At 36.1% G+C, this 25,490-nt stretch overlaps 1 protein-coding gene across 4 annotated transcripts in view; it reads right to left on the reverse strand.

Moving 5' to 3' along the window:
• Window positions 1-25,490, reverse strand: part of MLLT10 (MLLT10 histone lysine methyltransferase DOT1L cofactor) — a 94,496-nt gene that overhangs the window by 16,154 nt on the left and 52,852 nt on the right. For all 4 annotated transcript variants that reach the window (XM_019616435.2, XM_019616434.2, XM_019616433.2 and 1 more), the window contains 3 exons: window positions 18,590-18,768; window positions 3,391-3,508; window positions 1,985-2,057 (listed from right to left, as the gene is read on the reverse strand). In XM_019616435.2, coding sequence (XP_019471980.1) covers window positions 1,985-2,057; window positions 3,391-3,508; window positions 18,590-18,768 — 370 coding nt within the window. The remainder of the gene's footprint in view (window positions 1-1,984; window positions 2,058-3,390; window positions 3,509-18,589; window positions 18,769-25,490) is intronic.

Raw genomic sequence — 25,490 nt, forward strand, 5'->3', positions numbered from 1 at the left:
CATCAACAGCAAACAACTCTTCCTGCAAATATTTTTGTTTTAAACAACTGTTTACAAATTATGATTCTTTTCCAAAAGCGTGTGATTTTCAAATCTCATAAGCTTCATAAGGGAAGAGTCAGAACTCACAGAAAAAAAATCATTGTAATACATAATATAGGTAACATTAAAAAGATTTAAACAGTAGATTTTTGAAATCAGCGTCCCATCCCATAAATCATATTTTAAGTAACCAGAGTTATGTACTTAGCTCAGGACAGAGGGGAATTACCTAAACATCTCAGAAGCATCTGCACACTGTTTACAACAGCACCAGATCACGGAGCACTGGACGTATTACAAAGCCAGAAATGCACTGCTGAACAGCACTGAAAAGTGCTGCCTACTGAACTTCTTTTTTAACACAAGATATTTCAAACTGATTTTTTCAATCTTTCCATTTCAGAATTACAGAAGTGATTTTTTTTTTTTGCACTTATTGAAGGACGATGGGGAATTTGGGACCCAGACGGCTTCTGAATAAAGCCGTTCTCCTTTGCCATTCTCATGAAAATCAGCTGAAATCTGATCACATTCAGAACTACACATACATATACTGAGTATATGCTCTGTCAAAGCACTGTAAATACGTGTTAAAAACACGTTCAAGAAGTTTGGTTTCCAAAATAATCTACCCAGAGCCAATCTGAACACAACTCAGCCCACAAGATGACCAGGCCTTTGCAAACCTAAGCAAGCACTACAACTTGGAACTACCACACGTGCAGTAACGATTATGTAATATTGACATTCAGGAAGTTCCTAATTGCTGAGCATTTCCCTTTGCAAAAATCTCTCTAACTTACTTCTAGGGATATATATAGGCATGGTTGTTATTTATGTATATTTATATTACCATATAAATATTTACGTATCTGTTAGAGAACGCAGTCTAGTCTAATTCATAAATTCTCTGTTTATTGTTTTAGAAGTAACACGTATTAGAAAATGTAAAAGCCAGTTCACGAATAAGTGATACTAGTTAAGGATTATAATGGATATTCTCACTCTATGCAGCAAGAAGTCTTTTGATTAATTAAGGAAAATAACAGAAGAGCAACAAAAAGACACGTACATTAAATTACCTAATTTGGTGATATTTATAAGTTATTACAATAAATACACACTGTAACAAAATTGTTATAATGCTGTATCTTTGTAACTACCATTTTTTAGCTATTCTAAAATTCCTTCCAAGATAAAATCCCTACGTTCAGTCCCTCAGTCAATATAATAATAATAATCTGATGATATCACTATATCGAGTAACCAATATGGGACCCAGAATGGAAAACAAAGCCCTTTAAACAACAAAAAGATTCAATTAAGAAAAAAATCGAACGTATCACCAATGTTATTAAAAACACAATTCTGAAATTTAACAGTCAATATCTGAAACCAAAATAACTTGCTGCAATTCCAGCAGCAGAATGCTTACATCAGCCCTTTGCAGCAGAGGTGAACTGCAGTAGAACAAAAAAGGCACTCTCCCCCGATAGAGCATTACTGCATATTTGTAGTGCTGAGGGGAATTTGTCTCAGAATTTGTACCAGCAGTTAATTTCTCCAAGCCTTCTAACTGTGCTCTTTGTCTCTGCAAGACTGTGGGGTTTGGGGCCCTTTGCGATATGAATAAAAATATAACGATGGTAACAAAACTCAGCAGGTAATTAGTACACATGCCTTCAATGATAAATAAATCCCTTTAAAGCCAGTCTCCATTTCATAAGTCCCTCATTCATATATGAGCAAAATCAGGTTTATAAGTACATTACAGACCATTTTTAGCTATTTGTACACGCTAGCCTTTTTTGATGTACATTTCTACTATATTTATACACATAGGCTTTTAAAACACTTACACATTGCAAGCAAAAAAGCAGTAAGGTTTCCAGACCATATAGCACTTCCTCTGCCTGCACTCTGCAAAGTAAATGCCGCTTACCGTGGCGAGAGACTTCCTCTGGGCGAGCCTCCTCTGCCAGCAAGGCTGCGGCCGTTATCTCCCACATCTTGATCTGCAGTGTAAATATTTCACAGCTGATAAATCGACTCTTCTTAGATAAGAGTTTTAAAGCTGATGTAGGTATCTTAAAAATATCTTAAATCTTAACTTCTATCCGCAGTTTCTACTGAAGAGCGAAGCCGTAACTAGTTTAAGATTGCTGAACTGTAGCATGTAAGGTGTTGTCCTTACACATTTCTGAGGCTGTACCAGGCCATGGATTATGTTCACTTCTTTCATTCCTTTCAGTTTTACAGCACAGAAGCGTGGTTTGCATTTGCAGTACCCTCCCCTCAGCCACTTTTAATTTCTACGGTGAAAGTAATGAATCACAGCTGTGGACAGCTAATCTGTATGCTTATCACAGCAAATCCTGATGCTCTGTATTTTTTTTTAACACTTTGCATCCCAAAACAACTCGTAAAATAGGAAACGTGCTAAACTTACCACTACCATCCAACAAGCACGTGCTACTCTGCAAATTTACTGAAAACTTTATGAAAGTGTCTAATTCACAAATTCCTATTTATAAGCTGAAGCATAGGAAAGTCCCTTGCTAAAAACGTAGTAAAACAAACAAAAAAGGCCTCATTAAATATACGAAAACGTTTTGCTTGGAAGGACTCAAAAGGGTTATTTTCCCTATGGCCTCTCAATAAAATAACCCTATCTGCCCCCTTCAAGGTTGCCCTCCCCCTATTCTGAGTCAAGTGACCCCCGACCTCTTGGAGGGCAAAGACATGACTGATCCATTCTTGGTAAACTGCTAAACTCATTCCCTTCCCCCAAACAGGCATGACTACTACGACATGTCAACAAATCCCTAGGATGGAATGAAACAAAGCAAATCCAGTGGCTCATTAAAACCGGAGAGGAGCCCGAATGTTACAAAAATGTCAATTGGTAAATATTCACAAGATTATTGAATGCTGTAGAAGTTCTCTAACGGGATCTCTTTCACACGAAGTTGTATGTAATGCAATTTCATGAATTATGCAAATAGAGGTTTAAACTATTCACGACAAAACCCAGAGCTGTGTTGCTCTCATTGCAAAGAGCTAAGAACTGAACACATCAATCACCGAAGTCACAGGAGACATTGTTGCATTCCTGCCTGCTGATGGCTCTGCTTAAACATTTACATTTCAGAAAGTTAAAAATAAAAATAAAAAAAGCTGCTCTGAACTACCAAGAATTTATTTGCAACACGTAACAACTTTAAACAGACTCTTAATAACCAAAAGTTGAGCAGAGTTCAAAAATAAAATCTTACAGTATTCTTACAAATACTTGAGTTTCTTAAGTTTGTGAAGTGTCAGTGTTTTCACCACCACCAGGACGCTTACCTGCTTGGCTGTTCTCAGACTGAGCTATAAGTGCTGCCATTGCTGAATTTGGATTCAGCCTATTGCCATACATATGGGACGGAGGCAGACTGAGAGAAGATCCAGGTAGGGTGTTTGCCTGCAAGAAACCAAATAAAACTTGAATACTTTTTTTAAAAATGAAGAGAAATATTAGGTATACTTGAAAGAAGGCTGCCTAGTGCACAACAATTTGTTTTATTGGGTGCTTGTTTGCTTGTTTTAAGTTGAATTTTTTAAAACAAAGATGTGCACATTTAACAGAAAAAATACTTTCCCCTGATGAGCACAGAAACAGAACTGCAGTACTTTTAAAATACACCACATACCGCAGTACACTCTTTATAGATATGCTAATTAAAAAAACGACTAATAACAAATGCACCGTAGCAAATATTGAAAATACCTACACTGCATTTTAAAATAACAGACAAGGAAGAGGATGGAGAGATCTTGCAGCCCCGAAGTATGCACTCAACGCTAGGACTTAGTAGCATGGCGACCATGTGGTTATCCTCCTAATTATTTAATCTTATTAAACCATTTACAAAATAAGGGCAGGTAGACAACAGATGTCTCACAAATGCCTGGGTTCCTTACATCACAAGCCGGCTGTGGAGGTCAAAAGGTCCAACTTTCAGCTCTATAGTTTAACTACACAGAGCCATATTTCCTTTGCTCTGCTCCGTCATTAGTAAAACCTGCACACTATTTTGTTACTTCCTATTTTGATAGACTTGGAAGCCTGGTGTTTTTTTGTTTTGTTTTGTTTTTATTTTAAAGAACGCAAACAGCCATTACAAGTATGTTTTCTATACAATAGGGGGCTCAACGAATCACAGCTTTGCCCTGACCCCATATAAGGAACTGTATTTTTGGCAGTTGGCCAGCTCTACTTATTGAAGAGCTCCCAAAGTTTGTGTTCATTCATGTTGCTAACCACAATTCTGAAGGTCTCTGCTGGGACTTGTGCCAAACAAGCGAAAATGAACCCTTAAACAGATGAAGCTAAGGAGGCTGGCCAAAATCTTGCATAATCCAATGCAATAAAAATACCTTCCTCCTTGGCTGCTTATGCTTTTTCCCTTTCGAAGAAAAGATTTGTGTCAAATGCTGAGTTTGAGACAACCAATCAAAGAAAAAAGGCGCTGCTGCTTATTAAAAAGGCATTTCCCCACCTGACAAAAGGACTGCTTCCGAACAAACAAAAGGTTGCAATATTCAGAGGCGAACAAAATCGCAGATACACAATGTGTGCAATCGCAAGTTTTAGAAAGGAGCTTTTAAGAAAATGTAAACGACCCTTACAAGGGAAACTTTTTTCAGAAAATGAAAAAAAAAAAAAGGTGATCAGTAAGGAACTCAATTTGTGGGACGTTTTGACATGTATAACTGCACACAAGAGACGAGGGAAACATACTGGTTATTACAGCAAAATATTACAGAGTATAAACTATGTCTCTGGAAAGAATCACACACTACCATTAAGTTTTGGCTTTCAGCCAACATATTAAACTTGATGAATGGACTTTTATGAATTCACACAACTGTTTTCAATGATGCTTTATTTACTATATACTGGTGAGAAATTTTCCCTGATACTTGCATTCTTCTACTGTCACAAAGTTAGAAAAAGCCACAAGTAATTACTTGCAATGATGAGGGTTTTCTCACTTCGTATTTTAAAGGTATGTGCAAAACAGTTAGACACAGAATTGCAGTTTCACTTCAAATCTGGCTTTTATTTCTGTATTTGCACAACTGCATGTCTCCAGTAGAATTAATCTGAATTACTGCTAAGTAAAGCAGGCACTTCCACCTACTGATACAACATCTTCCAGAAATACAGTACATGGTGGGACTGTGACACTTAACTGCTGAAGTAGGCAATAGTATGCAACTCCTGCTATTTCCCTTAACGAAGTCCTATAGCAAGACTCCCAGTTGACTACTATAATTCATCAGCAAACTTCCATTGCTTTCCTCTCCAAAAGGAAAAAACAAAAATAACTGATTATTTCACTGAGGAAACTTTACAAAACAGCACATTGTAAGATACAACATTACTTGTTTCCATATCTAAGAGACAAGACTAGCAAATTAAAAATTTATGTACCCTTCTTCACGTAAATAAATGGGTTGAGATTGTAAGTTCTAATATTATCTGTTAGTTTTTATTCTACAAACACATTATTTGTGCTCAGCATTAGGACATTTCCATGAAAGATTTTTTGTAATTCCAGTGAGAATTTGCACAGAAGCAGCAGCATTTACCCTCATTCTGTGTAATTCACTACCAGCCTGCTTAATGATGTACAATAGCAACTATATATTAATTTATAACGGCAGGGCATCTATAATCAGCACAGAGAATAAATGTTTGTTTGACAGAAACATGCCCCAAAAGCTTTAAGAACATTCTAAAAAGTATCTAAGTGCCTTGAAAGGCATTGCTAAAGTCTGTTGAGTAACCATCACATCACAAAACAGAAGACATCAAAGGAATTAAACAATGTTTGCCAAGTGAGCTGATATAGCAGATCAAAAGACTTAGCATGATTTAAACAATATCTAAGTTGATTTTTTCACAAGTGGTGGTTCACCCTAAACTTAACCCCATTTATACCTCTAAAATAATAGTAAAGGTGTCCTACAACAAGTCAGAACTACAGAAGTTGTAGTGACATCATATCTCCTATGCAACTCTTCAAAGGAAAAGTCATGTTAACAAAAATGTTAAGTAAGCTGGAGGAAAATTAAAAAAAAAGAAAATAATATTTTTTTAAATGGCAATGTAAAATGACAAGAATAACGATTTGTGAAGCTTTATTATGTATGTGACGACTTCATCTGACAAGAAAGTAGAGGAAGTGGAGGGGTACTACATTATTTAAAGGTGAAATAGGAGCTTAGTGTTTCACTCACAGCCGAAACAAGCTGTAGCAAGCATTTATTAAAAATGCGCAATCATCCTGTCAATACACATTAAGATCACAGGACTGAAACATGCTCTAAAATCCAGAACTTCTAAAGCCACAGCATTCTTTGTTTCAACTGATTCAGTCAACACAACACACGATCAAAATGTATGAACTAATAAAGAGACCACTAAGCATTTATTTTGAAAAGGCTGCAAATTTTCCTTATGAAGGTTTTAGCAGAAGGATTTAAGCCCATCTAGAGGTATATAATACACTACTTTCATTTATAGCACGTTCAATAAATCAGTAAAGCAATAAGCAGCAGAGCAGCACAGAAAGAAGATACACTGTAATTCACAGAATGCCCCATTCCAATAAGAGCAAATGACTGATCCTTGATTGATGCTTACAAACACTTCCTCCAGCGTAGGAAAGTCTTAGAGGGTATTCCTCTAATTAAAGAATTACGTTTGCTAGTTAACTAAACTTCACTAAATACAGATATCCTGACAAATATTTAAAGCTGTTTTGTATTTTAGCTTACATGACTCCAAAATTTCAAAAGTTAAACATTCTTTAAGGAAAAAGAGAAACGCAACAATGCGTAATCGCATACAACTGCATCAAGTCTCAAAAATTTGAGAATCTCCAAGCATGCCAATTCCCCTGTTCCTTTCAAGTTTTATGCTCTGAAATATTTTCTGATAACAGGCCTCATTTCTGTCTCAGCTCTACACCAGTAAGGTTTTAATACTCAGCGTGTGATGAGAGATGAAACCAAGTGTGAACAACTTTCAGGTCCCATGAGTAGGCTGACTGTTGAAGCTGTCAGGTTCAATTGCATCATTCCACATTATTCAATGCCCCAAACTGCTCCCTAATTGTTAGGGGCTTAACATATTCAAAACCATTGTTTAGGCTAATGCTGAAATGCCTACAGTTGAGTTTCCATAAAGAAAGGGGAGGGATTTAATTGTAGTTAAACCATTACTGAACTCTCTTCCTTTCATGATAGGACAACAAGGATGGCCCGAACAACCAATTCCAAGACAGCTTCTTAATCAGTTTATATCCAATCAACATACCTTTTCCCTTCTGCTTTTTTAAAAATGGTCACTGCTGTATTGTAGCTTTGTGTCATATTGTGATGATGCTTTAAAATTAGTGACATCGTTTAATTACCTGCTTCAGCCAATACAAGTTGTCAAGAATAACTGAAAGAGATATTCTAATTTCTCATTTAAAATAAAAACATGTCATTACTCTTGTGTTGTCTTTATCCCTTTAAGTTCGATGACCAGATTAATGTGCTTGGGTTTCACCTATCCATACTAATTTTTTTCCACCGTAGAACGATGCTATGATAGCACAAAATCGCCCTCAGTTTCAGTAACATGAACAGAGCCCTACATACCACCAAAACCAAGCAAACTTACAAAAACGACATAGGAAACTACTAAAAACAATATTAAAAAAGAAGCAAATGAAGTTTTTAAGCTAAATACACTCTGCTACGCTGCTGAGAAGATGTTACTAAAGGAATTCCATGCAATTGCCCAGTGTCATGAGGTATGGAAGAAAATTCAACTCCTGACCAAATATTAGCATCAACATGCTTTATCAAGAAGCTATCTTAAAATAATGTATTTCAGTCAATGGCAAGTAACATTTATCAAAAATAACATCAAAATTAAAACATACATCACAATTAAAAAGTTTAGATATTCAAACATCTTCATGTTATGTACACAATGTTAAACAAAAATCAGTAATATACAAATTAACTGCTTTTCTTGAGAAGGTGAAAGAGCTTGCCTACCAAGTGATAGCTGCAAAAGCAACCTTGCTTTTTGTTTTCTAGCTGAACTTGGACAAATGAAGAAAAGTGACTTTATCTCTAAAATTTTTTTTTAAGCCAATTACATTACCTGGAGCTTTGTTTGGATATTCAATGCAATGGGAAGAATGTGCTACCAGATCCCTTCAGTACCTTTAATACCATCTTTAACTTCACTTAAGAAGTGTGGGGAGGGAGCCACTGCTACACACCATCAATCATTTGCCTTCTCTGAATGCTGTTAGCTCATCATATGGGATGGCAATACATAGCTACATAGGGGTTGTCAGACTGCAGTTAACTTCAGTGACACACCAAATTTCTAGGAACCCCAAGTGGGAGTTCTGCCAAATCAACTGCTGCATTTCAACTCTTCATTACCTTCACCACAAGTGTCTAAATCTTGAATCTAGTGAAAACAATAATACCTGAAAGATTTCTATCCCAATAAATACAGATGGAATTCAGGGAACAAAGAAAATCCTGGATACAATAGTCTGTTTCCACTTTTCTTCTGAAAACCATCATACAAGTTTGCAAAATGAACAGCAGCACAAAATGATTTTAAAATGCAATGTGATAAGCTCAATTTATATTTTAACTGAATGAAAATGATCTTTCCATCTTTTCACTTTTTTCATATTTGTTCTCTTATTTATTGGTTGAATTAACTTTCAAGCAAACTATAGTATTGGTTTCTTGATTACTACAGCCGACAGCACTACTGATGCACACAACCTTCTACAGCTAATCTCATCTCATCTGGTATCACACATACCAGTACATCAGCAATATCAGTTAACCTCAAATGCCTATATAGCCTTTTATTCACTCATTCCCCAAAAGAAGTACTGGGATTGAAAAGATAACCAATCCCATTCTGCCACCAGTACCATCATGCACAAGTCCCTGAAGTTTGGTGGGTTTTTGTTTTTGACAGATAATAAAGGTGCAATTTTCTGAAATCAACTGGACTGTACCTCCCCCCCATACACAAAACTGCTAACTCATCGAAATAAAGAATTAGCTGGAAGTACAGATATTGGAAAAGCTAAAATGAAATCAGAGAAAGGTTTTGGCGGTATCTTAAGGGAAAAAAAATTTCAATCAAAAAGCATTCATTAAAAATGTTAAAATTACCGTAATTAAAATCTGTTAGAAAACTGTATATGTGGCTTATGAAATCATCCTATGAATACATTACTCACATCATTAGTACTTCTTACGCTACTAGCATAAAACTAGATGTCGTGAAGGCTCTTGCTTATAAACTAGCAAATAATCAAATACTGTCTTTGAAAATCAATTGTTTTGATTAAAAGTACAAATAAATCCTTCAATTAAATGCTACCATCTAACCTTCAAACAACAACACTCAAATATTTTTCAAGAAAGGCATGAATGAATGCAACTGGGAAACTCAGTGGGATTTGAAAGGCAAAATGAAAAATTAATGGCACACCTACAGAAACTAATTTATACCTCTGCCCACTGTACAACAAGGACACATCAAGTCATTAAAACCCACATGGGTAGAAGGCCTATATTCCAATAACGTGAAAAAGCTATACCTTCAACTGCACAGCCAGTTTACTGGTCTCTTTAACATTAACTAAGCTGGATATTCTGTTAAATTTTAGCCAACTGATATTTATCAATTAGACATTAAAAAATAAATAGGCCTGCACATAAACTTATTAGAATTTTTTCTTACTAAGCTCAAAACTTTTTTTTTTTTCCTCTTTTCTCCCTATCATTCTTTAAAAAAAAAAAAGTTAAAAGTGGATTTACAGAGGTAAGACTGGGATTCCTCCACTTCCCCCAAAAACATAAATGCCAACAGAGCTGCCATTTCAACACAAATCCCTTTTACCTCAAGTTTGTTCCTCCATCCTTTCCATCTACCTCTGCCTTCGTTGCACTCACTTAACCTGTATGTGCTCTGAACAGACAATGGAAGCAATATCCTGCCTACAAATCTGTTTTCCTTAAGAATGTGAACCTATGCATCGGGAATCACAATTTCACTTTTAATACTGACTAGCAGAAAGAATGACTTGATTAGGAAACAGACCCTGTGTACCAATTTAACAATGTTTTCTTCATGAGTATTCCAAAGAAACCCTGCTTAGTAAGGCAAATAATAAATCTGAGAAAAAAGTAATCACTTCCAAGATCATCTAAAATTTCAAAAATAGAAATAATGAATCAGCCATTTATTCACACATAGTGACGTAAAATTTCTAAATAAACCTCAACAGCCTTCGGCATTTAAGTGATGAAACAAACACCTATGGTAGCAGAACTCCTGCTGTGTAAAAATGCTTGCCAGATACTCAACACTATAGAAGGCATGTAAGGACTGCCTCAACAATGAACTCTGCAGCTTGGAAGGAACAAAGGATATACTACATAAACTTGAAATCTTTTTCAAGTCAAAACTAAACATTTGGTCTCATCTGAAATTTTATTTAATCTTTCCATTGCATACAGACTAAAAAATTTCACATTTTTCACATTCAACAACATTACTATTGTCTCAGGCAGCTAAATTGAAGTAGTGCTACACTCAGTTCAACTAAGAGGTCAATGTGCCTCAGTTGCCTGGAGACTGATGGTTGCTACAGCAGCACTAGATAAGCCAAGCTAAATAAGCTTCAGCTTGAAGGCAGAAAACATTTATTGCTAGACCGAAACATTGATGCAGTTGTCTCAGCATGCAGCACTGCCCAAGATCATGCAACTGCCTTTCAAGCTACCTGTATATTGCACAAGTGTATGTGAAGACAATCTCACTGAGGCAAGAGAAGAATATAAAACGTAAAGATTTTAATTGAGCTAAATACTAGATTACTTGCAACTATGATTCCTTTGTTCTTCTACTTGAGTCACATGTTACAAGGAATTTTCCCTCTGGCTGTAAATTCTTCCTCCTTGCTACTCTCCTCCACCCCCACCCCAAAAATCCTCAGTCAGATTGAAGGAAAAGAAAATTAGATTTTTACCCATTTTGCCTAGAAGTAACAAAGAATTAAAACAGGTTTTAAGTGTCCAACAAGAAAACTGCAATGGCAAAATCTTTATCAGTATCATTCTTTTTTCATTTTTAATTTCGTAAGTCTCTCAGATTTAAGTGGCTGTGACACAAACATAGTTTAGTGCTTTAGGAAGGAAAGTATTTTATATTGACAATTCACGTAACAATACCTAACTCTTCTCTGTCTACAATGCACTGGGGGATGCAAACAGAACACCGTCTAAATATACTGACATTGACTACTTCCTACGTCAATGAGTCCCAAGGATGAACAACATACTTTTTTAAGAATAATCTCTTTTTGTTTTGGATGTGTTGCTTTACCCTTTTTCATCTTTTTAAGTTGTGAGATAAGGAGCACAAAGTAATCTTAGCATCCAAACAGCCTGTGATCCATGGCGATATTTCACCTTTGACCCCATGGCGAGGAGTCTCTTCTGAGAGATCTTATCACCAAGAGCTGTTTTGATAGTCGAATAAAATATGTTAAGTGGTTTTCATTTATCCACCATGTCTATTTATTAGTGAATTCTAGTACAGCATTAAGGATACGATTTCCTTTCTGGAAGCGTGCTGCTCAAACCACGCACTATCACAATTTCCAGATGTTTTATTATTCTAATTACTACACATATTAAACTAAATGCAAATCATCTTTAGAAAGACAAATCCATAAAGATATAACTAACCTGACCACATACATTTGTTAGGCTTGCTACTTTTATGCAGGTGCTTAAAAAACAGAACCAACCAAAAATACCATTATATTGCAATATAAGTTATAATGGAATAAGCAAAAAAAAAAAAAAAAAAGAACATACTGCTCATCTGCAGGAACAATCATTTAACTCTTGATTATAACAAATAATTTTGTATCAAATAAAGAAAAAGTCTAGTAAGACCTGAGGTCTCAATCACCAGAGGTAGCGTTTTTTTGGAGAAACTTATCAATAAACCAACATATTGTCATAAGCACTATCAGTGCTTTACACAAATTATTGGTTTCTAAGGGTTAAGAGGTTTCATTACAAGGCAGCCTGTGATACAAACCAAGACAAGTCACTAGGCTTTGCAGATAAGGAGTCCATACTAACTGCACTCTGGACTTCATATCTGGCATTCAGCATCCAAAGCGTTTATGTATTAGGAAACACTTTAGGAATTGACCTGAAAAAAAGTAAAACAACACAATGGTCTTCCCAAGTTATGGAAATCATATTTAATTACATGGCTCAAGTAATTTATCATAATTAAGACAAATTGTTTTGGATAGCAAGAAAATGTTACTCTATTCAAATAAATCCATAGGGATACTTCTGAAGTTTCTAGTTTTAAGCCTTAAGATGTTCTGATCCAAATGCATCCACGCAAGCATTAAACCAAATTCTTAACTTCAGCCATTACATGTGGTACCAATGTGTACTTTCGCTCACTCAAGCAACCTACCACCTAGTGCAGGCTACTTGAAGACTAAGATTATCACGTCTGTCACATCAGTGTCCTAGAATTGAGGACAATTTGTCTTTTTTCATGTTTTCATTCCATCTCCCAAAGGAAAGCTTATTAAAGCACTGGCAGGAGCAGATCTGCCATTTTTCTAGACTACTCATGAAAAGGATGGACCAAAACCATCTTTAAATGGACTTACACTTTTGCCTGCCCAGCCCTATCATGTTAGATGCTCACTGGGAAACTTTCCTCCCTTCCTCATGTTTTCTTAAGCTGAATGTTTTACCAAAAAATAAAAAAAAAAAAAGACTGTTTCTCTGAACAAGACTGGGAAACAGAAGCATTATTGGCCATACTGAATTTGAGAATATGACATCCATTTGTTACTATAACTGAAAGCTCAGTCACAGTATCAGTCAGGCATGTGGTTTTTTTATTGTCCTAGAGTGTCAAATCTGCCTTCTGAAGATTTGGGGGAAAAAAAATTAAAAAAATAAAAAATAAAAAATTTTTGGTAAAGAGTACTTGTTGAAGCAGTATTTTTATGTAATCATGATTTCAACTACAGAGAACATTCCACTCCTGTTCTGGAAGGCATAAATAACATTATTTTTAAAATTGCTCCTAACCTCTGCTGATAAGGATCAGAATTAACAACAGTTCATTTTTCCAGTATTTTCAGTTATTTTTCTATGTGTGTCAGAATATAAAAGAAAAAGGGGGAGAAGGTTGCCTTTGACATGTCAAAGCACAATGATGAGCAGACTTGAACCACAATAAGAAAAAACATTAAAATAGGAAATACAAAAATAGCGTAAATTAGCAGTGTGGAGAAAGAGCAGGGGGCTAAGGAGACCCAGAAAGACTAGCCATAGTAACCCAGAAAGTGAGAAAATAAAAATCAAAGGACAGAAGCATCTGAAACATAAGGTGCCATACATTCAGCATCTGAAAAGATCTCTGGATTCCTGAGCTTTCACATTCCTCTATTGTTAACAAATAACTCCAAACCTATTGAAAAAATTAAGCCTTATCTCTCTTTAAAGGCTGCATCACACAAAGGAGGATAACCACCACTATATGAATACTAAAGAAAACCCTGCTGTTTTCCTACTGCTCCTAAGGGGAGTAAAGCCAAACAGACTTCAGGGATAATGGAGGTGATTAAAGCAAACTTATTTCACTTAGAATTGCAACTGAGTAGCAGCACCTACCTTCCCAATTATCACATCTCCACCACGTAGGCTGCAGTTTATTCCATCATAATTAAATCCCGGACTAAAGTAACGAATAGCAGCTATTCACTTTCCCTATCACTGTGCAAGTCACAAGGACTGCTGTTACAGATGCTTCTTTTGCTTCCCCTCTATTAGCTGTTCCTGTGGTCAAGGAAACACAGTCCATAGAGATGGGAACTTAGGGAGAAAACAAACAAACTTAGGAGCAGGAAAAACAGCTTAAGAAAAGAAGCAATCCACTAGCAGAAACATCTTTCCCTCTGTCCTAAGAAACAGAAAAGGTTTTGGACCGTATCTATAAAATAGGTTATTGTCACGTATGTGCAATACTGCTTGAAAGCGCCTCGCAGTTCTTGCAATCATTAGAAGTGTAGATACCATCACATGGGAGGGAAAAAAAATCTAAAATCGCAACTAAATATATTGATTCCCAAATAAAATTCTGAAAATTTCTGCATCATCTGCAATTACTATAATCCACCAAACAATATCAGCACAAGAGAGTCTATTAGCTCCAAATCTTTACAACAAAATGCTCTGTTTTAAAGAAACCACTACATGCCTACTCTACTCCATTAAAAATCTTGGAATCGGATGACATGATACAGTTCTTCTTAGAAAGAATACAGTTTGAGAGATTAATAATCAATGACTGGAAGAAAACCAAGCCAAAAAGCCTTGCTTCCGTTCCTGCAGTCTGATACTATATTCTGAGTGCACACAGAGCCCAGAAACAAATGGCCCCAGAGCGCTACTAGGATAATTTCACTGATTTAGGTAATCAAAACGAACAGACAGCTCAACCAATCTCAGTCTCTATCAAAACAGTAAACATCTCCTTCTCTGTAAAACACGTGATCTACTAAAACTAATTAAAAATTTTAAAACTGAAAGTAAATTAATCTCCCAACCACAATTTCCTGGCAAGTAGAAAACAAATGCTGCTGTACAATACCAAAAGATTCTGAGGCACCTACATCACTACTTTTGCTGTAAATAAATATTTAATCACTAAGAACAACTTATCAGAAAGAGCAATACAGCAAACCGATACAGAACAACACAAGAGACTAACAAACATCTTTGCTACAATCAAGCGTGGAACACAAAGAAATCCTGGAGATGAAAACTGAGCACCGTGATGCAACATGCAACTTGATTCAACAATAAGACAATATTCCAAACCAAAATGCCAGAAAGTGATTTTTCTTGACAACAAAACATATGTTAATTTTCATGTGATAGGTAGACAAGTTTCAGAGACATAAGATACAGTATTTAGCTGTAACATGCAAAACAGGCAGTACCTACCAACACAGAGAGCATCCACTCCCAGAAAACCAGAATCAAGTGTCTGCGTGGACTGTACCTTTTTTCTCCTGTACGGGGTTTCTTACACTTTTGCAATTGTTAATTGCATTGTCATGCTAATGAAGTCTCACTGAATTATACAGTGTAATCTATCACAGTCTATGTCCGTGAATTATAAAAAACAGGAAAATGATGCAAGAAAAAAAAATCCATATATATGTCCACATTGCCAGCAAGCAGAGCACCAACTCCCACCTGGTGAGGAACACCAGCATTTAAATTCAGTTACGGCACAGCATGAACACAAGCTAATAATCTCTTCTGGATTTATTAGATTGGAATAAAAATTACCCGTGGCATGAAGGCAGAATAAAATGAGATTGAAAAGAAAAGGTGATTGCAATAAGGTCAGTCTTAAACAACAAGCAGGGCAGGAGCCATCGTATCAGTCAAGAGAATCAAAGAATTAAAATCCAGGATTAAAATAAAATAAAAATAAATAAATAAATAACCCCAACAACCACATTTTACGCTTTAAAATTGGTGGTGTTTAGTTGCTGGAGGAAAAAGCAGCACCTGAGGTACTACTTTTTTGGGGCTTTCCTTAATGTTTAACATAACACGGGCACAGAAGTTATTCAACAACACTGGCATAACTGTACTGCTTTCTAGTTTTCTTAATACTTTGAGTAAAATTTTCTGTTCTGGGAATACTTTTTCCCAACACCCTCTCTTCAGAATTTCCTAACACCTGAGCATTAAGAAAAGGATACAAAAATTTATTAAGAAATGGAAGATTTATCAACTCACTGAAGTCATAATTTACAACTGACTAATAGAAAAAGAATATTTAAAGTCTTAGACGAGTGCACTGTAACAGCATGTATTCGATGCTATTAAATAATATTCCAGCTGCATGTTGATCAATCAAGTTTTGGCCATAGTAGCTCTCTTAACAACTAGTTCAAAAAAAACACCATTTTTTAACCATTACCTTTTACCTGTTGTAAATGCCCAAGTTTACCTTATCTTATAACCATTTTTGGTGCACCGAGGATCTTGGCTCATTTTCTTTTAATTAAAATACTACACAATAAATGCATTAGCATGCCATTATTTGAAGACTTTGATGGTCAAGAAATGGTAACTGTTAATATTTACTTAAGATCTCAAGCTGTCACGTGGAAACTCGCAGAACTAAGTAGGTAAATAATCAGTCATTTAAAGTAACTGCATGGTAAAATGGTTCTCTTGAATTAAGGAACAACTCCATGGTAAAATAGATTCACTTGAGTGAGTCTCTTCAAATACCTCATGAACTGAAACTGAAAGAAGTCCCAGAGTCCAGCAAAGCAAAGGCATTTTAGGGGTGGTTTTTATAATTCTGCATGAAACAAAAATACCTATAGTGGGAAACCTGCCTGGTATTTTCAAGTCCTTTAAGTTGGTAAACTGCATTCGGGCTTTCTTCCATTGTTTTTTCAACCCATTTATCCTCCATCAGAGCTTAACAAATAGAAAGTGATAGTGTACCACTCTTGTTTATTTACCTATTCCATGTCATTTCTGACTTTACAGACCTTTGGCTTACCCCATACAAGAGTCTCTTTTTCAAGCCAAGAGCTCTAAATTATTTACTTGTTCCTTATAGAGATGCTGTTCCTTGCCACTGCTCATTACTGCTGTTCTTCTGTAACTCTTTCAGGTTTGCTTTATCTGTTTTGAATAGAGACTGTTTTCCCTTTAATGTGAATTTCATTTCTCCTCTTACCACCTTGTCAGCAAAGGCTGGTGAAGTCTTTCAGCAGTTTTGACAGTTGATCCTCAAAATAGCTCACTGCATCACCTACCATAATCAGCAAACGTAGCCTCTGTTCCTCCTTTTTTTCCCCACATTATTTATGAATACACTGAACTGTACAAAAGGCCATAATGCTGATTGTTCCAAGACTCCAATGGAAAACCTCATCACTATGAGAGCTGAGCATATATGCTGGGTTCTGGGTTTTGGTGGTTTGTTTTTTTTTTGTTTGATTGGGTTTTTTTTAAATCTTTTAATCAACTACTAAACTATGACACAACCTCTTCACTCATCTCCAGACTGCTTAATTTAAGTGACTTCACTGAGTTATTTTATGTAATACACTAAGGAAAAGGGAGGGGGGGGAAAAGGAAAAAAAAAAAAGGGAAAGGAAAAAAATCCGGTTGGTTGTCACTTTCCCTCAGAAAAGGTACATAGGTTTCTCAGAAACACTGTATTATTTATTTATTTCCTTAAAATGGTTTCTATCAGTTTCTGCAAAGATATTTTAGTTCCAAAAGTTATGATACAGAGATTGCACTAACACATTAGGAAAATGCAAGGCTTATAATCCAGAACAATTACTTTAAAATATGAAGTATCACTTCAAACAACAGTGTTATGTGATACTGAAAATTATTTTATGCTGGTCTGCATGCAGTATTACTGCTATACATTTATTATACACACTTATGTGTCCACGTGTGCACACAAACACGTACACCATTATGAATTAAGCTTAACTTTAATTTTTCAGTATTATTCACTATCTTAAATCACTGTAAACTCTATAAATTTAAAAACTGATGTTTATATGCACACAAAAGGCTGCATTTAATGTATTAGTTGTAAAACAGATTCTCAACCGAGAAAGAAAAATACAAATTGAAGTACAAAAAACATTATGCCCTTCGTACTTTAATTGTGTTGGCTCTTTATAACTATAGCTTCATACTCTGTGGTGTTGACAAATGTAATCTTGCCCAACTTAAGTTCATATAAAATGCTACCATAACGTTTCTGGTTCATCACTTTGATCATGTCATGCTTCCTTCTGCACTCTTCCAGTGACTCCCTTATCCCTTAACTTCTATCTACACATCTTCATTTGTACAATCTTTCAAATATAAAACTACAGTGTGTCTGTCAACTTTTATTTGCTATCAAGATGTCAACGTTGGCCAAGGTAAGCTTTAGTTATCCATCTGTTGAATTTCCCAGACAAACCCATTTATTCTTTGACTGGTACCACCACATTTAGATGAAACATCCAGAAACTTCATGTGATTTTTTTTAAATTCTTTTACTTAAAACATTGTTCTGATAGCAGACATTGGTTGGAGGGCTGATGAACTAATAGCATTCATGCTATTAGTCACAATACAATCTGTATTACTATGTACTTCCACTCTATAGAGACCGGACTATGAAACAATGTGGGGAAAACTCCAGCCAATACAATAATGTTTGCACAACAAATACAATGTTTATTAACCTACTTTCCAAATAAATGATGGTTTCTTGTAACACTGAAAATAAGCGGGTCAGTAACATTGCTTGCTATCTTAAACTCTTGTGATAGTTTACCTGAGTTGCAGCAACAACAGTAGTTATAGAAGGCGCAGTTGAAGGTGATAGAGCTCCCACTTGCTGCAAGTGGCCTGAAGCCTGCTGAGGTAAATGAGAACTGGAAACGGGAGTGCTAGATCCTGAGCCAGATACTGCATTTGGAAATGATACTGCTACATCATTGCTGCTAAAAATACCTGAAAAAAATTACAAAAATGATTACATGCATCTCTCTCCCCCCTCCCTCTTATCTAGTAACCATGTAAATATGCAGTAGAAAATTAAACAAGACAAACAAGATTACTTAATATATAATGCAGAAAGTTCCTGTGTTGAATTTCTAACCATGCTGATTGATAAAAGTGCTCTCATCATGTGACATTCTACAACACAGGGAACACAGACTGTCTCAGTTCTAAGTTCTACAAAGACACATGACAGATCAAATATTTTATGTGCATTAAAACTACACTCAAATATTTAAGTTGGAGATTTTTTTGCTAAAATACCTGCCTACAACTGAGTCTGCTATCCAAGAATACAGTTTCAAAGAATTACTGTGAAAGTTAAAGTAGGTAAGAAACGCATAATATAACATACTATAGGCTGAACATGCATGATTTGAATACAAAAATACTTTGAATTTAAAGTAACATTTCTGAATGACATACATTTGTTCAAAAAAGGAATTCTGGCAACTAAGGATTTCTTGTGTATTTTCAGGAAAAAAAATGACAGCAAATCTGAGGATCAAGTACTCAGATTTGCTGGTATAACTTGTGATATTCTGTTTAGTCACAAACTAGAACTCCATCTGTGATCTAAGAATGCTTGACTAGCATTTCTGCTAGAGCAGCCAATAAATAAATAACGGAACATATTAACATCAGTCAGATATGTATGGTAGCAAATTAAATTGTAAGAGTTCACACCCCTGAGTGAAGCCATTACTTCGGTTCATCTACATGCAGGGTAAAGTTCATGATATAGGCTGGGGGAAAAACCCTACTGACCAGAAGCCCAGGACAAGAAGTAGTACCTGTCTATGAAACTGTTAGGCTCCACGTGCATTAGATAAGTGAGCTGTCAGCTGGCCAAGGAATATCAAGCATGGTAGCACTGAATTGCAGTTAGAGGAAGAGTGCCACAGGGAGTAAACAGAAGTAGAATGAACATGGTTAGATCAGAAAAAGCAACAGAAGTGAAATGCTAGTTAGAAGGTAAAGGCTGGAGCTAGTTTGTCACTCATACAAATAATGATCTGAAGAAGGCAGTGATAAGAAGACAGGCAATATTAAAAAACTACTTGCCACCTAGCATTCTTCCTGAGCCCCGACAGTCAAGGAAGACTAACATCACCCAAACCACACATACTGTGCAAGCACCAGTGCACCTTAAATTCCCTGCCTGTATGAACTACCAAGAAAAACTGTAGCCAGACCTAGCAAAGAAAGGAGAGACAAAAAACAGCCAGGCACACGCTGACAACTAGTTCCCCTGTCTAAGCTAGATTAGGTGAGGACTTGGAATCTTCTCCTCAACCTCTTCACCACAGCACAATTCCATACCTTCTCCACTTTTCTGATGACCTTCATATCTTTCCTTCTTCCATTTAACATAATTTTCATGGTCATCTTTCCCTTATTTTTTTCGCCATCCCCCTAGTCTATAATTATGACATTACTAACAGTTAAAATCATGAAGTGTCCACATTATTACAATCTTTCTCCAATTGTATCTGCCTCACCTAACTCACAGACAGTAAATTATATGGATTCCGCTCTAGATTTGTCTCTACGCACTACCAACTGAACATGGTTAACGAACAGCCTTGCTACTGAGCCTATTCTTAAATGCAATATCCCACATTTTGAAAGTATCCTTTAAACAATTAAAGCTACATCATTTCTCGACAACAATGAGATTCTCATGTAACTATCCAGCTCTGTGAATTTTAAAGTTAAAAGTAAAGAAATATCACAACAGATCAAATCACAACAGCCAGTCACCACAAATGCTACTGGTCTCATAAAGCATCAATGATCACAAGTGGAGAAAACAAAATTCTTTCTGAAAGTCAAGTTGTAAAAAAGAAAGATATTTTGCCAGAAAGGTAAAAAATCCCAAGTTTGAAAGCATACTGTTTTAAAATGCTTCTTCATTTTCAGATATTTAATAACTGCAGGGTTTCTGCTACTTCCATTTTAATTGTAAGGTTTATTCTTCCTCTTTAAAATGAAATGTTGGTATACAAGCAGATAGTTATAAAACCAGGTATCAAACTACAAACTACTTCAAAAGAAAAACAGTAAACTAGTTTGCCAGTGCAATGAGGTAAGCTTTTTCCTCTTCTTTTTTTGCCTTTATTGCTGCTTTGTTTGCTTTTGAACACTTGCTATTTATTTGTTACAGTTGCAAAACACCAAAAAATACCACCTGTTCAGATACTCCGGGTTAAATACTCCTATTTAGCAATACCTTACTTAATACACAATGTCAGTGCACCTTCTGGAAGCAGTCATGCAACCAAGGCTTCATGCAGGCACTCAAACAACTGTATGTGGCGCACACAAATAAATCCTCAATTTCCCCACCATTTCAAAAATACCTGTACAAAAACTAAGTGCTTATCATATCAGAAAGTCAGGAAAGTACATATGTAAAATGTCTTAAGTCTATCAAGTTGTCCTTTTGTTCTCTGAAGGGAGAAAAATCACTCTGAATCACTGAAGAATAATAACTGAACATAAACCAAAGTTATAAGTGCCAAACAAACCAATCACCCTGAAGTCGTTCCCATACTACTGAAAAGTTAAACAGCTGTAACTTGTGACAAATGGCACTGCGCCATTTGCCAGAGGCATAAACAGCATGATTAAATACAATCTTCAGTGTTTTAAATAGTACCCAATTTTTCAACTACACGAGGACGTGCAGCACTGTCAGGGCAAAGCTTACCACTGCTGACACACGCAAAGCATGATTTCAGGTTCTGAGATGTTAAATGCATGTACAACCTGCACTGCTGGAGCAAAATGCTAAACAAAAGGGCAATTGACAAACAAAACAAAACCATCTCTGAACAAGAAATAACTGCCTGCTTAGCAAGGAAACACATTAATATAGAGCATGGAACATATCAGATGATGCAGATTGGGAGAAACTGCAATCGCTTTGCTGACAATCAATGATGAAACAGATAACAGAGGTAATAAAAGAGCATCAAGATTAGCGAGAACTAGCTGTGCAGCAACATGTGTCAAGAGGCACACAGAGCAATTTAAATGGTCTTATTAAAAAATCTTAAAAAGGTAGTTTTGTGAGCAGAAGAATTAACAAATCAGATGAACTTCTCACTTTTAACAGCACTGCATCAATAACCTACATTTCCCCACCACGACCCATGTAGCTGCAGTTGGACTACAGCATGAAGGCTCCTTCCAGGTAACTATTCTATATATATATATAGAATATTCTATATTCTATTATCCGCAGTATCTACCATAGGTTGATACCCTTAGTATTTTGCAAAAGCTTAAGGAATAACTTAAGCTAGTCAAAGAGCTTTTTTTCTCTAAACTTTTATGTTTACAGAAGTTGCACAGAACCACAGAACCTAAGATTTGCCTTCCTACTTGGGGAGAAGTGGGAGACAGGGAATAAACTTCAGTTGTGCAACAAAACTCACATAAATCAAAGGAAATTTTGCGCTTTAAGAACAAGAACTCATTCACAAAAAAAAAGAAAAGAAAGCTATACAGGCATTTCCAGTACTTCCATTTCCTGTGATGATCTCAAGAAATCAACCCCAAAGCCACAACAATTTTCTCTACAGAGCAAAATGAAAATGCCCTTCAATGCTGCTGTCTGTTGATTAGTAACCAAATTTTATTTATTTTAAACAAGCAAGAACATGCTCTACTAGAACATTAACTGTGGAAGAATTATCACATAGGTCATTAATTTGCAATATGGATGAGATATAAGCTTAGTTGCACCTAATGCTAAACACAAGCAAATAAAAACCAGTTACTGTGAGTAACAAGAGTTGCACATCGAAAGGCTCAAGAGAAGGGTAAGTATGAAGTAAGATTCCTTTGGATAATCTCCCACTTTTAGAACCCTATGATTTCAGGATTCTTAGCTTGAAGCATGTAGCCTTGGGTTTGCTTCCAGCTCTGTCTCAACGAATTCCTTGCAACCCCCTCTGAACCAATGTGAATTCCCACAGCATGTCCTGTGGCAAAGCTGTACCACCGACAGACTGCATGTGTGGGGAGAGGGGACACCGTAACAGGGTGGTGCTACCAGTGACTGTGCGGACGAGTCATTCTGGCAGGATTTTCATAGGTAAGAAACATTAACGGTGACGGAGCTGCAAGAATTGAAGGCAATCTGGGGAGAGGGTCCCAGCACAGGAATGGGTCGTGAGGAGGTGGGGAGAATTTAAATGTCACAGTAGAAAATGTGGAAGCACGCCTGTTGGAACACAGGTTACAATTACCTTTACAGAGAGAGTTCTGAAACCTTTAAGAAATTCCAAGTTATTTTCTCCCTTTTCCTCAACAAACAGCTTAGAGGAGACTATGTTGTTCCGACTCGTGCTTCCACCTGATACCATACGTGCCTTTGGGACACACATGAGACACATCAGTGCCTAGCCAAAGTGCATCACTCCTGCCTCATTTCTCCAAAGCCACCCAGAATTACTAGCTGAATGGATTCTTTTAAATTCTCAGCCCCTTTAACTTTGCCTCCTCACTCAGACCTTTGGTTTCTTACAGTGTAGACTGCTTCCTCATACTTTCAGTAGAGGTGCATGGTCTTCTCTCCACATACCTAGAACAGCCCATTTGAACAGACAGGCTGGGATACCAAAGCTTATCCCATTATGTTCGCATACAGACTCATTTGCAAGCCCAGCGCCTCCAGAAAAAAGCTCCAGGGCTGAACTAAAAATCATTCAGGGTCTTCTTGGCACCGCTAAAACCTATGCAATCATTCTTAAGTTCCAGGTGCCATCAAGTTCAATGTGTTATATTACAGCATCACATACTAAAACAAAGTGCAAAATTCTGAGATAATAAAGTGATTACTAATTTTAGAGCAGTATTGATTTGGCCTTTATTCTTGCACAGAAACACTAGTTAATAGCACAAGTCATGCTAATTTTACACAGGCTTTTCCTCCTATATCGTAATTTTCTTTCCCTATTCACTTTAGTGCTATGATAGCACAAAAATATACAAAAATAGCCTCAATTAAAGCATTAGCAGAGATCACTCTAAAGAAAAGGTTCTTAATTATTTATTTGCTTTGTAATCATGAACCTCTAGATGTTCTGATTTTCCAGAATAAATCTTTGAGATGCTTCATAACAGTCGGCTTAAGGTTCACATTTACAACTAATTCAGCTTTATAGAATAAAACACATTAAGAATTTAATCTTTATTCTAGTATGATTCTAACTTTTTTTTTTTTTTTTTTTAAAGTTACTCTTGTAGAAAAAGATCAGTAAGATGCAGAGCTCCAAGTCAGATGTGATACAATACCCTCAGGAATACAGAAAAGACATGAATTCCAAAGTATGTAAAAGCACTGAAAGATCTTTGCAAGGAAAACAAAGTAAAACAAAAACAAAACAAAACAACAACAACAACAAAAAAAACAGATACTGAGAAATAATTGATAAATAAAATCTATAACTTTTATTTATATGTTCGCTTTTATCATGGTAATCCAAGACATAAAAGTTTAAGTTACTCTAAAATGGTCTATACTAAAAGTAGTATTAGCTCCACGAAACAAGTATTCCCAAGTAGGAACATGACATTTGTGATCTAACTTGAGAGAGAACCTAAGGGAGAGCTTTAAATGTTAGCTTAATATTCCTGAAAACCTACCATAGCTTCAAACTAGTCTGACAGGAATCTATCTTAGTGCTAGAAAAGTCAATTCCTCTCCACTATTAACAGAATATAGAGTATTTAACTCCTTTAAATACCATAGCCTACAGTAGTAAGTTACACTAGAGTAGTAGATTACATTCCTCGGATGTAATCTGTCCTCTTCAAAAAAATATTATATCCTATATATTAAATTTTGCCAGCATTTATGTTGAGGCCAAGTGTGCAGTGCTAAAAACTACATTTGCAAACACACTATCTTCTAAAGATTATCACAGTGCTAGAAGCAGCTTGACTGCTGTCTGTTCTGTGCTATACCTGCCAACACTGTGACACAAAAAACAGCGTAAGATGGAACACGTGAAAACAGACCTGAAAACAGGAAGAGGAACAAGAAATAAAACAGAGAGCAGACTTAACAAGTAAGGACAAAAGTAGCCAGAGAAAGCCTACAACCAACCATTACAATTTACAGCTAGCTCTAACATGAAATTACAACTGTCAGGTCATCACTACCCATAGTCTTTAGTATGCTCTAAAATCCCCAACAGACGTGTATGCCCGCATTACCTCCTCTGCTTTCCAGTGATAAAAGATGATGCAGAATAGATGAGACTTCAAGGTCAAATAAAAAAGTTTGACTGTCCAGAGTAAGACAAAGCACAAAGTTATCACACAGTGAATAGCAGTGCAATCTCCAAATCTCTCAACTGAATTTTTCCAGGACTTTTTAAACAACATATATATATTTATTTAAAAAACAAAAACAAAACCTGGCCTTGGAAATCTACCAAAACCAAGACCAAGAACCAAAGAACTGTCTCTTTCTGGTGAAACTGCGGTGCACCACTTCACATATCCTCATTCTCCTCTACCAAGAGGTATTTTTATTGAGAGTCATGCAAGCTGTGACTCCATTTTCTATTCCTTCTTTTTAATTGACACTTTCTCACGTGTTCAAGCCTTTTGCGATTATCTTTTCTCCTTTACTCTTGGTCAGCATCAAATTCAAC

Source organism: Meleagris gallopavo, chromosome 6, assembly GCF_000146605.3.
Source record: "Meleagris gallopavo isolate NT-WF06-2002-E0010 breed Aviagen turkey brand Nicholas breeding stock chromosome 6, Turkey_5.1, whole genome shotgun sequence".
NCBI classification, from domain to species: domain Eukaryota; kingdom Metazoa; phylum Chordata; class Aves; order Galliformes; family Phasianidae; genus Meleagris; species Meleagris gallopavo.